We start from the raw sequence: 15,317 nt of genomic DNA, 5'->3' as shown, positions 1-15,317 counted from the left end.
ACGTATTTGGCTCCATGATGATCAAGATACCCATACCCTGTTTTTTCAAGCGTTTCCTTACTCCTTTTTCCTATGTATAGAGATATTTCAATACATAATCCTGCTAGGGAATTTTCCACAAACTGCTGGCCTTGAATGTGTGTCTGTAATCTTTCTTGCCTTCAAATGTTTGATTCTGTCCAAGTGCGAGGAATATCACTGTTGCCATTACAGTTTGATCGCGTAAGCTTCTGGCTGAGGGCTTGGGGAATCTCAATTGAAGGGGAAACCATGCTGACTTCGTTGACATTTAGATGGGGGCTAAGGTATGGAGGGTAGGATCAACGTATCAACATCAAGTAAGCAGACATTATAAGCAGCAGTCTGACATCATCCATTCCCTCTTTGGAAGTTTGGTATTTTGAATTCTTGGCTTGGAGTTCTACTCCTCATTAACCCAGTTGTACTAAAGAAAACAGAAATCTCTAATAGTCGTCCGGGGCTAACTTCGGAAACAGTATCTCACCTCCACCATTGGGCCCACAATGTCGCAGCCCTCTTTGGCTCAAGTTGTGCGGAGAGTCGCTCGGGAATACGGATTGCAGACGAGAAACAAAGCACGCAACATGGGTGAAGCTCCGGACTTACAAACATTTTGGTACGAGGGAGAACCGGAAAAGCTGCCATGCCTCGTGTGTGGCGAGTCTTTCCTCCAAGATGCCCTTGTACGGACCTTCAAAGTGTCGGCGATCACCAGTGACCGAGACGTATCTCCGCGATGTAGCAGAGTCGTCGAATCGCATCTCGGAGTGAATATATTGCTGTTCGACAGGCACCTCCACTGCCTCTTGGACGCAGATATTCCCATGATCACGGTGTCTCACGTCTGGGACCCCAAGATCTCGGCCATTCAACAACAACACCGCTTTTCACCCCAGACTCTACATGTTAGACACCTCGCAATCGAGAACCCGGTCAGGATTTTGAGCAACAATCAGCTCGAACTGCTATCAACCAAATCAGAACTGAAAAGCTAGACGCTGGATATGGAGAGTTTCCAACGTGGGCCGACGAATCCACAACGCCGTCTTAGTCTCGCTTTCTAACGGAATTTAACCAGCCAAGCAGGAGAAGGGCCTCAGATTATCACCCCCCGCCCCCTCACTCTAGTCTGTCTGCTCGGCAAGCCAAAGAAATTTATGTACACGCCGCGAGGTAATCAAATATATCCCTTCATAACCTTACGATGTTTTCTTGGTGAACCATAGGCTCCTTACGTCAACCGCATACACCTTTGATCACACTAGTATCGTGTGACTTGTGGACCTTTATATTCGCTCTGTTGTCAGTCTTTGGCCTCTTTTCCTATCATCGCGGGGCATCGACTTGAAATCAAAATCGCGCGGGGAACGATGACCCATCGCTCTAGGTTATAGAATTGCTCCATTCAGACTTGGGACAAGCATCCAAGTGCGACTACTGTCCCTGACTTTTCGGAGTGGGTATTCTTATTCACCGCTCATCGGACACGAATTAACCCACGGACTGACCGAGTGACTCATGATAGCAAGACTGTTGGTTCGTACCGTTGTGTGGCTGTTGAATCTGCCCGGCGCTGCGTCGGCGCCCCCGGTGACTGTACGCCCGGGCCCGAAGCGCGGTGCAGCACTCGGCGCCCGGAATTCGCGGGACGCCGGGAGCAGAGACTAGCATCAGACGAAATCAATTAATGTCAACAAACAGAAGCTGGTTCAAACACATATAAGTCGCTAACTTCTAATGTCAAATTTCAAGAACATCAGCAATTGTCAATCCAGACCTCCATTCGTTCTTTTGGTTTGCTTGCCTACACGACTTCGGTCTTGCTGCTGTCATTCCACTCGCTCATTACAACGACTCCTTCAGCCATCCACCTTCAAGTGATCTCCCCCTGAACTTTTAATGGCAATGAAATTCGACAAAGAACAGATCACGAGCTTCATGCTCACCTTGGGACTGGTGCAGGATCAGGTGTCACAGATCCATCAGCGTGCCCAGGCCAGCAATAATTACACCGAGGAGCTTCTGAGTGCCCTGTATCCAGCAAATGTCTTTTTGCCCGACACTGCCGATTACCCTACCTGGATCGACAAATACTTGTAGGTCTATCCGCTCGTCGTCCTCGCTAACTTCCTCCGGCCTTGGAAACTCCTTGTTCCTTTGCTGACTCCCATCAGCGGCTCTCGGCCGCGCCTGAATGCATCCGCTGTCTTCGCCCCGGAGAGCACCGAGCAGGTGTCCTCCGGCGTGCAGATCCTGGAGTTCTTCCAGAGAAAGTTTGCTATCCGTGGGTTGGGATATACCTCGCACCCTGGAATGGCGGGCATCGAGGACGGTGTGCTCATTGCCTTGGAGAAAATGAACGGCATTTCCCTCAGCCCGTCAAAGGAAGTCGCCAGTCTCGGTCCCGGTAACAACTGGGGTCGGGTCTATGAGGCTCTCGAGAGTCAGGGAGTTGCAGCCACGGGAGGAGAGCTCGCAGTCGTTGGCATATCTGGTCTCTTGACTGGAAGTAAGTGTAACCCCCTTTTCCCCTTATCGTTTGTCACTATGTTTAGTATAAACTGCCCTGAAATGTGATGTCAATGATTTCTAACCAGGAATCAGACGGATTCTCTAACTTCCTCGGCAGCCGCGGGTTTTCCGCTGCCGACGTGGCCAACTATGAGATCGTTCTTGCCGGCGGTAAAGTCGTCAACGCCAACGCCGCGGAGAATGCGGATCTCTGGTGGGCTCTCAAGGGCGGCTCAAACAACTTTGGCATCGTCACACGCTTCGATATGAACACCTTCCCGCTTCCGAACGGCGTCTGGTCCGGCACCCTGTCCTACAACCAGACCCAAGCGGACACTGCCCTCGAATCCTTTTACGACATGCAGACCGGCCCTCTCCTCGAGGATCCCCATCTCATGGTCAACTGTCTGGAGATGATCATACCCGCGATCGGACTCAGCACCATCGACCTCGTCACCTTCACGGACAAGACCAACTTCACTGGATCCTACCCGGCCGCCATCAAGCCTCTCCTAGACGCCGAGCCGATCTCCACAAACATGTCCCGGAAGACCCTGACCACGTTGGCGACGCAGGATGTGACGCCGGAGTTCCTGAGCGTCTACACGAAACGGTGAGCAAAACGGGGTCAGAATGTCTTTTCCTGCAACTTGCCGCTGACCAGTCGTCCCCTCACAGTATCAACCGCGCGAACATCAACGTCAAGGCAGACAAGGAGTTGTACAAGGAGATCTCCGCATTGCTCTTCACCCACTACGGGTCCTCCGCCGTCGAGGAGCACACCATCGGTCTGTCCTGGAACCCCATCACGCCTCACACCGTTCGCGAATCGAACAGAAAGGGCGGCAACCCAGGCGGCTGGCAGGAAATCAACCAAAACTGTGAGTGCTTTCCATCCATCATCCACCCCCTGGGATTTGGAATCTGTGGAGGCATGTGCTGACCGGGCCCCAGCTATCAACCTGAGAACCAACTGGGCCAACTTTGCCGACGATGCTGCAGCTATCCAGATGGATGATGATTTCATGGTCAAGCTCACAGAGCTGGCAGTCAAGCGGGACGCTCTGATGCCGAACCAGTGGCTCAACAACGCTGCGGAGAAGGTCGACGTCATGAAGAGCTACGGAGAGGATAATTATCAAAAGCTGAGAGCCGTGTCGGACAAGTACGACGCGGAGAAGACCTTCCAGCGGCTCTGCCCAGGAGGCTACAAGATTGGGGCTTGAGATGCCAGAATGCTTTCTCCTGCAAGCTCATCTTTCATGGTTACTGTGTTACGGCTGGGCTACTGAAAGTCTCTGACGTTCACAGTAATTGCTTCTCTTCTTTGACCGTAAGAAACAGGGGAAAATCTCACCACGGAGTAGATTAGTTCAGCTTTCTTATAGTACAGCAAACTGCTAATAATTAACATCATTGTACTTCTCAAGCTGCATAGTATCATTGATGCCGAAAATAAGAGGGAGTGTAGATACAGAACACCTCGTGGTTATGTATGTGAGCCCGTCTAAATGCTATGAAACAATTCAAAAACTGGAATCATGACTCGGAACTTACCTCCTGGTATAAGTCAACTCGGAAGACTGCATCTCCTCTCTGTGGCCAAGTTATGCGAGCCTTATCCAATGCAAGATAGAACGGCGCACCACGGGGCGGTCCCTTCACAGAGAACGCTGGGACAGTTTCTGGTCTATGACTTGTACTTCAGTCATGAGTCTGAACATTCATACCCCGAATGACGAGCCGTGAGCCATGATATTGGGCTTCGGGGAACCCCCCCCCCCCCCCCCCCCCCTCGCTTCACCTTTCTAATTGTTACTCCCAAAACTGAAATCAGTGTCTCGCAGAAAGTCCATCACAGCCTCGTTGTTCTGAAACCAAGACTCCAGCTCCATCTCATTCCCCACGCGGGCCAAAGGCTGCGTCGTGCAAGGTCTCTGTTGAGTCCCGCTGTTATCCCTCGCCCCATCAGCTCCCGCAATGTCTGCCATCCCAGTGCCAAACCACGGCATGTCGCCGGTCGGTCGTTGCTGGTCGCCGTTCTCCTGCCCAGGTGGCGCAATGCCCAGGGCCTCCAGGAACCAGTCCATCTCGGGGCCAGCCTTGCCATGGCCCTCCTGTACGCTTGCTGCGCAAACGTCGACATAGCGGACTGCGATGCCGTGAAGCGTGTGGAACAGGTGGTAGGCCTTGAACGCCGCCTCGGAAACTTGGGCGGCGGTTTGGATTGAGTCGGAGAATTCCCCGAGACGGCCAAGATCCGTTCTGTCTTGCGTCTCAATGACGTGACAAAACATGACAACGAATGGTACGAAGGGGGCGAATAAGAGGGTCCTATTGCGTTCAGCATTTGGCTGTTTATAGGCGATATTCTGGATGCATAAGCATGCGAAGGAGTGTTTACATACCACTGGAAGTACATTGGGAGAAAGATATTACCGCTCTTTTTGATGATGCTCACACAGTCTCTGTGTTTCTGCAGCGCAGATCGCGCGGCAATGACGCAGTCGAGGCTAAAAGTTGTCGTCGAGCCTGAAGGTCGTGGCGCAGCTCGATAGACCAGTGTGAGAAGAGACAGACGCAACGTCTCATCTGACAACGCATAAAAGTCTATCAGATCTTCTCCTGCCTTGTCCTTTGACTCTTGTATCCATCTTCTCTGTGGCAATGTCAGCACTACAATAGCCTTGCCTGGTGTTTGAAGCTGTTACTCACATTGGTCTCCTGGGTCGCTTCCTCTAATTTTTGCATATCAGACACGAGACACTGGACCCGAGATTCCCGGACAGCGTCGGACTGGGCAACCGAGTCCGGGCTGTAGAGCATCTCGTAGATATTTCCTTGACAACGCGCCGTCTCGACCCACAACACGAAGTAAGCCAGTGCCGGTTGCTGATGAGGGTCATTGACGGACGGCCTGCTAGTCGTGATGGTCCATTCAGGAATCGTCGACGCGCGGCCGAGGCGGAGCGATAAGCTTTTGTCGATGAAGTAGGTGCTCCAGAAGAGGAACCTCTTCAGCTGTGCGTCCTCTTCTGTTTCGTTAGCAGACGCAGCTCGATGGTAGCCGAGCGATTGGCACAGCTCCGATGCCTTCGAGGACAGCGACCAAGCCAGAAATGGTTTCGAGAGCTCGATCGAGTGACAGGCCTGTAAGATGGTTAGCAAAAGCATTTTTCGATTCAGATGGCGATTTAGATGGGAGTCACATACACCAAAGATGAGAGCAACGACTGTCTTTGAGGTTGCAGGGAGGTGAAGTGGCAGACCGGTAAGCGCGGTTTCGAGGTGTGCGCGGCATAGATTAGAATACTTGAGGCACCTTTCGTTCTCCTCTCCCGAAACAATATTGCTGTAGTCCTTGAAGATGGAATGGAGACCGGCGGTGACGATGATGAAGTCTGCTTCAGAGTACTGTTCTGAAAAGTAGACTTCTAGGCACGTTTTTGAAAACGTGTGCATTGGGAGATACTCGTATATCCAGCCTGTTCCTGCGAGTCGCTGTGCTATTCAAGTCATTGTAAGTATCACATTTCATCATAGAATGGGGGGCCATCTCGAATCAGGAACTCACACTCGGCAACCCGAATGACTTTAACGGTCTCTTGTATAGGTGGCAATTCGCATCCGTAAAAGCTTGGCCGGTGAACGAGCCTGGCGTGGGGATACACTATTTCGTCTGTAACAGCATGTTGTTTGAAGGAAGAGACAATCTGAGAGAGCACTTTGAGGTTTTCTTGCAGCTCTCCACCAGGATTCGTACACGATGGGGATTCTCCCCGAGCGACCTTCTGCATGAAGTCGTCTGCGAAGGTAAACTGAGCAGCTAGTGATGACTCCCCCTCCATCACTGACGAGGCTTCAAGCCCAGCATCAGTGGGCAGAGTCCCCTGACTACCACTCGGAGACTGGAGAGTTTCATGAGAGGTCTGCTCCGCATTGAGCGGAAGTGTCTGTAGCAAGCCAACTACTTGTTCCAGTCGACGGTCAATTTGGTCAATCTTCTTCTCGCTAAGGTAAGTTACAGCGGTCGCGTCAGTACGCTCCCAAGTCTGTGGGCAATATTGAGAGAATCTTACTACTGTGAAGTCAATAAAATCCGGGTTTTCTTCTCGCGTGGCTTTAGCTTGTCCGTATAAGTACATTGGGTGTTGCTGCCGACGCAATTTCTACAAGGCTGCTCTCTATCACAGCGAATCTATAATCTCGCATCAGCCTGTTATGGACCGCTAATTACCGATTTAAATCCTATGTGGAACACGGTACTCGATGCAACCATAACCTGCGAAAGTTCAATGGCATACCTTACGAGCGCGGCAAGTATCGCACTGCCAATAAGTTAGCCAACACGAAAATCGTCAACTTCTCGCGCAGTTCTGAGTGACGAACAGATCGTTGGAATGCAGATGCTGTAGACGTTGACGTCACCGCTGAAGGCTCGCCTCCCTCTCCAGTCTCTTCCATATTCAGATGGGACGCCGGCTGGCTGCATGTAGAATGGGGTTTGGTTCCGGTCTCCGGGGGTTGACGGGAGCGATCCAGAAAGGGCACACGAATAGTCAATTTCTCTCTTTGAATGTTACTGGAGACCCTCGCAAGAAAACCATCCCCTTCCGTTTCTTCCTACCCAGCACCGTGGTGCTCGTGTGGTGTGGCAGTGAAACGCCGGTGACTCAGGCCGTGCGGGCCCCGGGTCCCGGGGGTCCGCAAGTTCCGGCCCCCGAGCCGGTTTGGTCGCGATAATCACAGTAGACCATGTGTGCCAACATATAACAATTCCGGGTCCTTGGACTAAAAAGAGATTTCTCAACATGCATGTAGATGCATTCTGTTTTCATTAGAAATGAGTATTCTTCCAATTACGCATATCTTGATCGATCCATCACCAGAGTGGACTGTGTCTATCAGTTCTGGCCAAATCCGCGATGATACCACGAACACCACAGCATTGAGAACGGCGTCTCTTTCACCTTCTACAAAACTGAATGCATGGTATTTTGCTTAAGAGCTTCCCCATGCGAGACGATGAACAAATCGACGGCCACACGCCCTCATCCTCGTATGCAAGCCCTCTGTTGACCTTGGCATCAGATGGACATAGCAACAAGTGATTTTCAAAGCTTCAAACTTCGCATTACCTCTCCTCATGCCGCAATAGCCTCCACTCCCTTCCTCGCAGCCCTCTCAACGAACTCAGCCGTCTCCGCGGTCCTCGACAAGAACGGCGAATGCGACGTCTCCTTGAACGTGACCTTCAGCGCGTCCGGCCCCAGCGCCTGCGACATCATCTCCTGCGCGAAGAACGGGATCGCGTGGTCGTCCTCGCATGCGATGTACGCGCAGGGAATTTCGTGCCACGGCTCATAGGTCACGCGCTCCTCGAACGCCTTGACGGTCTGGTGCTTGAGCATGCCGACGCACTTTGAGGTGATCTCGGGCGAGACGTCTTGGTAGAAGACTTGCTCGGGGTTGTTTACGAAGATCTTGCCGTCCTGCGGTTTTTGGTGTTTAGGATGGCGAATAAGTTTGCCCCTATTAGAGAGGGGTACAACAACTCACCTCGATTCTCATCCATGGCTGAGTCTCGTTCCTTGTCAGATCCCACACACCGGTTCCAGTCGGCGCCACGAAGGCGGCAACGTACACGAACACGATGACGCCGCCGGCCTTGCCCTCTGCGGCACGCTGCTTGTACCCGAGGCCCTTGACAGCCTGGGCACCCACGATACCGCCGTATGAGTGTGCCACTACGACGACCTGCCTCCCCTGGTCTGCCAGCTCCTCAATAACAGCGTGAGCGGAAGCCGCGTCGTCGAACATGCCCTTTGTGGGGGGCTCGGCGCCGACGGAAACGTTCGTTGTGGTCCTGGTCTCCCACCCCCTCTGGTGGAGTTCGGTCTGGAAGACTTCAAAGGACTCGGGGGAGTGCCATGCTCCCGGCGTGAGTACTATGACTGGCTTGGAAGACATTGCTCAAGTCAGGGCTGAACAAGTCTTGATCAAGTGGCTTGAATTGGGTAGAAGGTTAGAGAATGGCGGTTTGTGAAACGGACGAAGAACTTGGTGAGATACAATATCTCCTAACATGAAGGCCACTCAAATATATCTGAACTCATGCAGCTTCGATATCCGATCTTGCCAATGAACGTTGGGGACTTTTGACAAGTGTACCGTACCTGACCCATCATCGTGGGTACAGTCAGACGAGCCGTCAGCGCTTTACCAAAGTGGTGCCTTGAAGAGGATCCAGCTCGTTGCCCAACAAATGAGAAAACACCTGGATTCTTCAACCTTACGCAGGAAAGCTTGCCAGACCCCATTGAGGGGTTTTCTGCCCTTGGCTGTTGGTTCTGAGGTTGTCTCCATTGCGGGGCGATATCTGCAGGACTTCGGACTTTTGCGAGTCGCGTGTTCTGGGTGGAGTGATGGGCTGACGCCAGTTCACCGCGAGTCTTGTCTGTAGGAAGAGGTAGTGAAGGGTTTGGGAATAGGCCAGAAGCCATTCGTCCTGATAAGCATGTCTGAAGTCAGGATTAGGCAGGCCAGAAGGACAAATGGCTACGTATGCATGAGATAAACATGGGCCAGCCGTTTAGGGCTGACGGCAACAGCCAAGCCTCAGGGTCAAGTTCTCGGACTAAGTTATATTGTGTTGACAAATGCTGGCCGTGAACCGCTTCTTCGCAAATGATTTGTCAACAAAATATAAGTTAGTCCGAGAACATGACCCTGTGACTGGATATCATCACTCCTGCCACCCAGGAATAAGTTCAGTCCAATGCCCCTCGCAAATACCATCATGCGATGCTAAATGGAGTATTCACCCTTTCTTTTCCAAAGCTTTTGTGACCGAGAAAGTGTGACATGCATAATACTACACGAATTGTCGAAATATGAATGCCGAAACGGCGTTGCTTGACTGGTGTTACGTTTTAGGCATGTTGGCTTCAACAATCCCCGTCATGCCTGTATAAAATACCTCCATCCCAGTATGCTTCTCATCAATGACAACGAATGCAATCGTCCTTTGAATATGGGCTTGAAAGTAGTATAGTCCTTATCTCAGACTCTGATTACAAGCTGTGACCAGATCTCAAGGCAATCCCCCATCTCGCAAGCTTCAGCAAGGGCTATTCCATCCGTATAATTTAACAACCACAACAGAGGAGAACGGCCGACGACGTTGTGGACCTGGTTGCCGCGGCTGGGAACTCTACGAAGCAAAACAAGGCGACCCTCTTAATGAAAAGAAAAAAGCATAGACAGCGAGCATGCGCATTGGCTTACAAAGATTGAAATTTGGTAGCTCTCAGCTTGATCTCCCTCTATATAGTCTTTGAGCGCCAGATTGATTGACGCAAGCCATCCCGGATGAAAACCACCCTTCTCAAATCTTTCAACCCCAAGAAAAAATTCTTTCAGTTAATCTGCTTGCATCCAAGCGAGCCAAACGCCTGAGAACCTACACTGAGCGCTTACCACCTTGTATACTTCCTGTGAACCGCAGATCATGACCTCTTCTATTTCTTCGTCTTACTGATATTTATCTCATCTTCCCCAACTCTCAAATTCAAACCCTTCGTCCTACTGACGGGCAAACTTGCCATCATCAGAATCCATGCTGTGATTATGCCATTCGTATAATCCATAAACAACAGGAGAGGAAATGGGCGGTGGTCTGATTGACGCTGATGAGTAACTTCCATTTCCACACTTTCTGTGAGCCAGCTTAGCACTGTGGATATGTGACCTGCTCAACAATGGATCAGATATCTGGCATTATGTTTTTGAATAGAAATGACTACTTCCTCACCTTTTAAATAGTTTCCGAGGCCAACACTGATGCGAAACACCATCGATAAAAGCCACCATCCGTCCTGCCATCTCCCAACACCGGAACAAATGCATCATCGGGGGCATTCTTGGGTCGCGTCAAGACGAAGCAAAAGCCAGGCACCCACCTGAGCAAGCAGAATTATCAGGAGAGTGATGTTCAGTATATGCTCATTTGTCGTCCGCCCCTGGCCTGCGTAGTCTATCCCGCGCTTATTCACACGAAGTCATCTAACTGCTTGAAAGGATGTAGCTGCCAAAAACCTTGTCAAAGCAGGACGCCATGTCTTCCAGGGCAGGAAATACTCAAACTGCACTCAAGGCAACATACATGTAAGCTAAAGCAACATCCGCTTGGTGCGGACAACTTCGTTTGGGCGCCTTGAGCTTTGCAAATGAGGTTAACACATCTGTGCGCGAACAGTTCTTGATCAACCAAGGGTAAATGAACATACAAAGAATCCATATATGTAGACTCTGGTAGGGTGGGAGAAAGGAGACAGCATCTTGTCACACACAGAAGCAATCACAGCATGGCGTCAACATCAATCACAGCATTTAAAAAACGTTTTCTTCGTAACTGAACATCAATTTACCCGCAAACCGTAATGCAAAGTGGAGGGCCTAACGCGCAAGAGGTATATAAATCCCGACCCGAGGGATGTCCCAAAGTTTCATTTCATTGTGAACCCAGAAAAACCTTTTACAACTCGTCGTGACCGTCCTCCTTAGCCTCCTTGGTCTCCTTAGCCTTCTCGGCCTTCTCAGACTCAGTGGCGGCAGGGGCGGCCTGGCTCTCCTCGGCACCCTCCTCCTTGACGGAGACCTCGGCCTTGTACTTGCCGTTCTCCTTGATGAACTCAATGAGGTCCTCAACAGAGCGGGAGCCAGAGTAGGTGACGGCGTCCTTCTTGGCACCGGCGGGGTAGAGCTTGATGGTGGGGAAGCCCTGGATCTCATCAGGGACGTCGTTGGCGGTAGCGTCAACCTTGGCGATGACAACCTTGTCCTTGTACTCAGACTTGGCGTAGAGCTCACCAAGCTGGTCGTACTTGGGGGCCAGAGCCTTGCAGTGACCGCACCAGGGGGCGTAGAACTCGATCAGGACATCCTTCTTGTCATCAAGGACAACGTCCTCGTAGTTCTTGGCGACAACAATGGTGACGGGGCCGTCCTGGGACTCGGGGACGGGCTCAGACTTGATGCTGGGCTCGACCTTGCCGCTGGAGAACTCCTCGACGAACTTGGCGATGTCGTCGTGGGTGATCTTCTTGTCCTGGTCGAAGGGGAACTTCTGGTTCTTGACGGTCTCCTGGATGGCGAAAGAGGGGAACTTGTCGGTCTTGAGGTTCAGGTTGCCGGCGTGGGCACCGAAAGCCTTGGCGTCAATGGTGGCGAAGTTGATCTTGCCGCGGTACTTCTCGGCGATGGGCTTCAGCTCCTTACCAAGCTCCTCACGCTCCTCGGGGGTCTCGGCGAAGATGTAGGCCAGGGGAATGCCGGCGGACATGTAGCCGGAGTAGGTCTCGGGGCCGACCTCGCCGATGAGGGGAGTGGCGGCGGTCTGGGCGAAGCTTTCAATGGCCTCGGCGTCGAACTTCTCAGTGAAGGTGGCCTTGCCCTCGTCGAAAGATTTGTAGAGGACGATAGCAGGGGCCTTGACGCCCTCAGCCTCGGCAACAGCAGCGTCGTTGACGCCACCGAAGAGGTAGGTGTCACGGTGCTTCTCAGCGACCTTGGTGAAGGTCTCGTTGGAGGCCTTGTCGGAGGCGTCGATGTAGGCGACGAGGACAACCTTGTCGGCGGTCTTGAACTCCTCGAGGGTGTCCTTGGTCAGGATGGAGACGGCAGGCAGGGACTGCTTGACCATGTAGGAGGTGATGGCAGCAGCCTTGCGCTGGCCGGAGTAGGGAGAGATGCTCTCAGGGCCACGGAAGACCTTGAGGGTGGGGTAGCCCTCAACGCCGTACTCCTGGCAGAGGTCGGCCTCCTCAGTGCAGTCAACCTTGACGAGCTTGATGTTCTTCTCCTTGAGGGAGGTGGCAGCCTCCTCGTACTCGGGGGCGAGGGCCTTGCAGTGACCGCACCAGGGAGCGAAGACTGGAAGACGAGAGTCAGTTCATGCTGGATCGCAAGCATTTTGGATCGCGGGCTACTCACACTCAGCAAGAACCAGGTCGTTGGTCTTGATGAAGTCGTTGAAGTCGTCCTTCTTCAACTGAGTGACATCGCTGGCGGAAACCGCGGCGGCGGCGGCCAAGAGGCCGAAGGCAACACGCTTGCAGAACATTTTGACCCTGAAGCAGGAATTGTCAGTATTCCGTAAAGTGAAACGACGAAGCTCAAAATGTCGCTGGTGAAGATTTTTGCGGGGCGTGGCGGGAGGGAGAAGGCGGTCGGCGGCAGCTTTCACGATAGCTGTCCTTTGCGACCGTTTGGTGAAGGTGGAGGTGGTGGGAGCTTCAAACGTCGAGCTCGATATGGAGAGTGAGATGGGATTGGGAGAGCTGCTTACCTTTCTTGACCTGAAGAAAATGAACAGTGAGGAAGGAAAAATTCACGCTTGAGAGGGAGGCGGACAAGTCGGGCTCCAGAAGGGTGTGAATGGGAAGAGGTTCTGTCTTAAGTAGGAAGTGGAGGGAAGAGCCAGCTGGAGGTTTTCTGGTCAAGATTTCGGACCATGGATTTCCAAAGGGCAATTGAGAACAGGTGTCCCTTTTTCCAGGAACCGCCGTCAGCTCATGCGTTCACTAAGGCGGCGGCGGTTGTCTGTGTGGGTTAGCGGATTGGGGGACACCTTGACTTAACACCCCTCTAGCGGTGGGCGCATGTATCCGGAAGTACCGACACGAGTCATTTTTGCGTTGAGATACGAATTGGGGGCGGGCAGCTACTTACCCCAATCCACAGGCAGCCCGTGCTCTCGTGGTGCTTCTCCCTCCGTCGTGAGGGGCAAATCGGCCACTCACCCCTCCACTCCCTTCCTCTTTCTGCACGCCGTTCAGGTAAGGCAGGTACTCCCCCACCGTTCGGCGGCCTGGAAGCAACTTACGGTGAATTGATAATCAACCAACCACTCTGACCCAGGCGTAACGTACACGGCAAGGTGAGGAAGGAAAGATACAACCCAATGCTTCAAATAGGCTACGGCTAGACACCTGCCTAAGGTAGCTGCGTTGGAGGCGAGTGCCTGGCCTGGGCTGTGAAGACCACGGCCGTTGCTGAACCAGGTCGGGTATCCGTAAGCTCGGCATATTATTTTCAGTCTTCCGTGCCTGTCCCTTGCTCGCCTTGTCTGTCTCCGGTCCGTCTGCCTTACGAGGTGTCGGTGGGGAGAAGTCCAAGTTCAAATTGATTGCCAATCATATTCAAGTCGAGTCAAAATGATTGCTTGCTTGACCCAGAGGCAAACGCTCGAACCTGTACTATGCGGGCGGCCATTGCGATTGCCATGCCATGCCATTGACTGTTGGTAGTTGCACCCCTATTCTGCACATTCCGACTTGCGTCTGGGCGGTCCTCTGAGACAATCATCGTTGGATGGCACAGCTTCCCCTCAGCCCGTCCCATCTTTTCCATGTCTTTCTGCCCCCAGTCCAGGCCAACCGTGGTCCAACGCGCGCGTGCTTTGTCAACGGTGGGTGGCGGCCATTCTGATATCAATACTTGGTCTCATGCTTTCTCCTCTGTCTGCGCCTTTTCGCGTTCCGCGCCTGGTGGTAACTGAATTGGTCATCCATATCCAGATGTGGCCAACAATGGCTGACCTGCCCAGAGACTCTTGGGGGTAAGGTTTTCGCTTCCTGAGGTGAGGACACAGTTCCATGTTCTCACCGGCTGCAAAGGTCTGCGGTCGCCGCTCCATGCTTCCTTCACGGTTCCATCCTGCCACCACAAGGTGCACCCATGGACCCATTCTCTCGCCTTAGGATCCTGTCCCCACCACCCGCCAAGCTGCCCTGCCGGCTCGCGATCCAGCGGCAATGCTACCGTGGAGGCTGATCACTAACCAGATCTGGTCTCTGTCGGTAGCATCTTTTTTGGCGCTTCGCTCACTGTCCGATGGGACCCTGGCACAAGAGGTGGAGGTGGCCCTCGTCGACGTCCAGCTCCAGGCTACTGTCAAACTGCCTGCTGCATGCACTTTGCAAAGCTCCAGCCACCCAACGGGCTGCGCGACCCTGTACTGGATACCGTGGTAAAACCTCCCAGCCTCACTCACCTCATGATGGGGCAAGGGTCCCGCGACAGAGGGAAAGTCACCGACCGGCCTTGCCTCGTTCGCGTTCGCGATGCCCGCATGTAAGGTAATGTTCTGCATTCTGCAATCTCACTTGTGGACTTTTGCCATCGCCGGAGCTGCGCGAACCGCCCGTTCCTTGGGCAGGTGTGTGGTCGAGTGGTGCTGTACGGAATATTATTCCAAGATTAGCTGCGGACCGATGCAAGGCACCCTCCCCTCCGCGATCACTGATCACACATACGCCCAATGCGGAGTTCAAGGTGGTCTTGCGCCAAACAGACAAAGGGCTGGCTCTTTTGTCATCTCGGCCCCATCAATAGCAGCCAAAAGATCATATTCAGGAACCAACGCTGGGTGCTTGTTGCTAGCTGCCTGCAAAGTGGAACTGTGTCCTCACCCCGTTTGTGGCCTTACGCGGTAACCAGAACGGCGCAGCGGCTGAGGTGCTCCGTATCGCCCCAAACCCTCTAAAGTTTGTTCCCTCCGACCCGAAGAATCCGATTACCTATGGGGTCTGGAAGCTTTCAACTTCCGTCTCGGATCCTGTGCTATGTATATCATCTGCACAGAGCATGCCTGTCACAGCTAGACGTTGCTGGTATCACATTCAATCTCCCGAAATTGCCCTTGTGGTTCCAAATAGTGTCACTGAGTCGTTTGTCAGACTAAGTTGCGAAAGGACAGTTGTCTCTAAGCTGCAACTATCTTG

The 15,317-nt window shown here is 52.7% G+C and overlaps 4 protein-coding genes across 4 annotated transcripts; 1 reads left to right on the top strand and 3 right to left on the bottom strand.

Moving 5' to 3' along the window:
* Nucleotides 1–1,926: 1,926 nt before the first annotated feature.
* On the top strand, nt 1,927–3,758 carry sol5-7 (Bifunctional solanapyrone synthase; the record flags this gene model as incomplete). The annotated part of the gene is made up of 5 exons (XM_032020004.1): nt 1,927–2,117; nt 2,196–2,530; nt 2,626–3,145; nt 3,211–3,413; nt 3,487–3,758. 5 exons carry the CDS (start codon nt 1,927–1,929, stop codon nt 3,756–3,758), a joined length of 1,521 nt encoding a protein of 506 aa, XP_031882776.1.
* A 582-nt stretch (nt 3,759–4,340) lies between these two features.
* On the bottom strand, nt 4,341–6,996 carry CGGC5_v000924 (putative transcriptional regulatory protein; the record flags this gene model as incomplete). Its single annotated transcript, XM_066150742.1, has 8 exons — nt 4,341–4,866; nt 4,941–5,191; nt 5,248–5,682; nt 5,746–6,038; nt 6,107–6,543; nt 6,612–6,730; nt 6,837–6,860; nt 6,922–6,996. 8 exons carry the CDS (start codon nt 6,994–6,996, stop codon nt 4,341–4,343), a joined length of 2,160 nt encoding a protein of 719 aa, XP_066009852.1.
* A 680-nt stretch (nt 6,997–7,676) lies between these two features.
* CGGC5_v000923 (uncharacterized protein) lies at nt 7,677–8,502 on the bottom strand (the record flags this gene model as incomplete). The annotated part of the gene is made up of 2 exons (XM_032020008.1): nt 7,677–8,024; nt 8,092–8,502. 2 exons carry the CDS (start codon nt 8,500–8,502, stop codon nt 7,677–7,679), a joined length of 759 nt encoding a protein of 252 aa, XP_031882816.1.
* A 2,566-nt stretch (nt 8,503–11,068) lies between these two features.
* Nucleotides 11,069–13,222, bottom strand: PDI-1 (Protein disulfide-isomerase; the record flags this gene model as incomplete). Its single annotated transcript, XM_032020009.1, has 4 exons — nt 11,069–12,465; nt 12,526–12,662; nt 12,881–12,890; nt 13,210–13,222. 4 exons carry the CDS (start codon nt 13,220–13,222, stop codon nt 11,069–11,071), a joined length of 1,557 nt encoding a protein of 518 aa, XP_031882817.1.
* Between the last annotated feature and the right edge of the window lie 2,095 nt (nt 13,223–15,317).

Source organism: Colletotrichum fructicola (genome assembly GCF_000319635.2).
Source record: "Colletotrichum fructicola Nara gc5 chromosome Unknown KSG_Nara_v1_contig01, whole genome shotgun sequence".
Lineage (NCBI taxonomy): Eukaryota > Fungi > Ascomycota > Sordariomycetes > Glomerellales > Glomerellaceae > Colletotrichum > Colletotrichum fructicola.
This window is presented reverse-complemented; position numbering and strand designations above follow the sequence as displayed.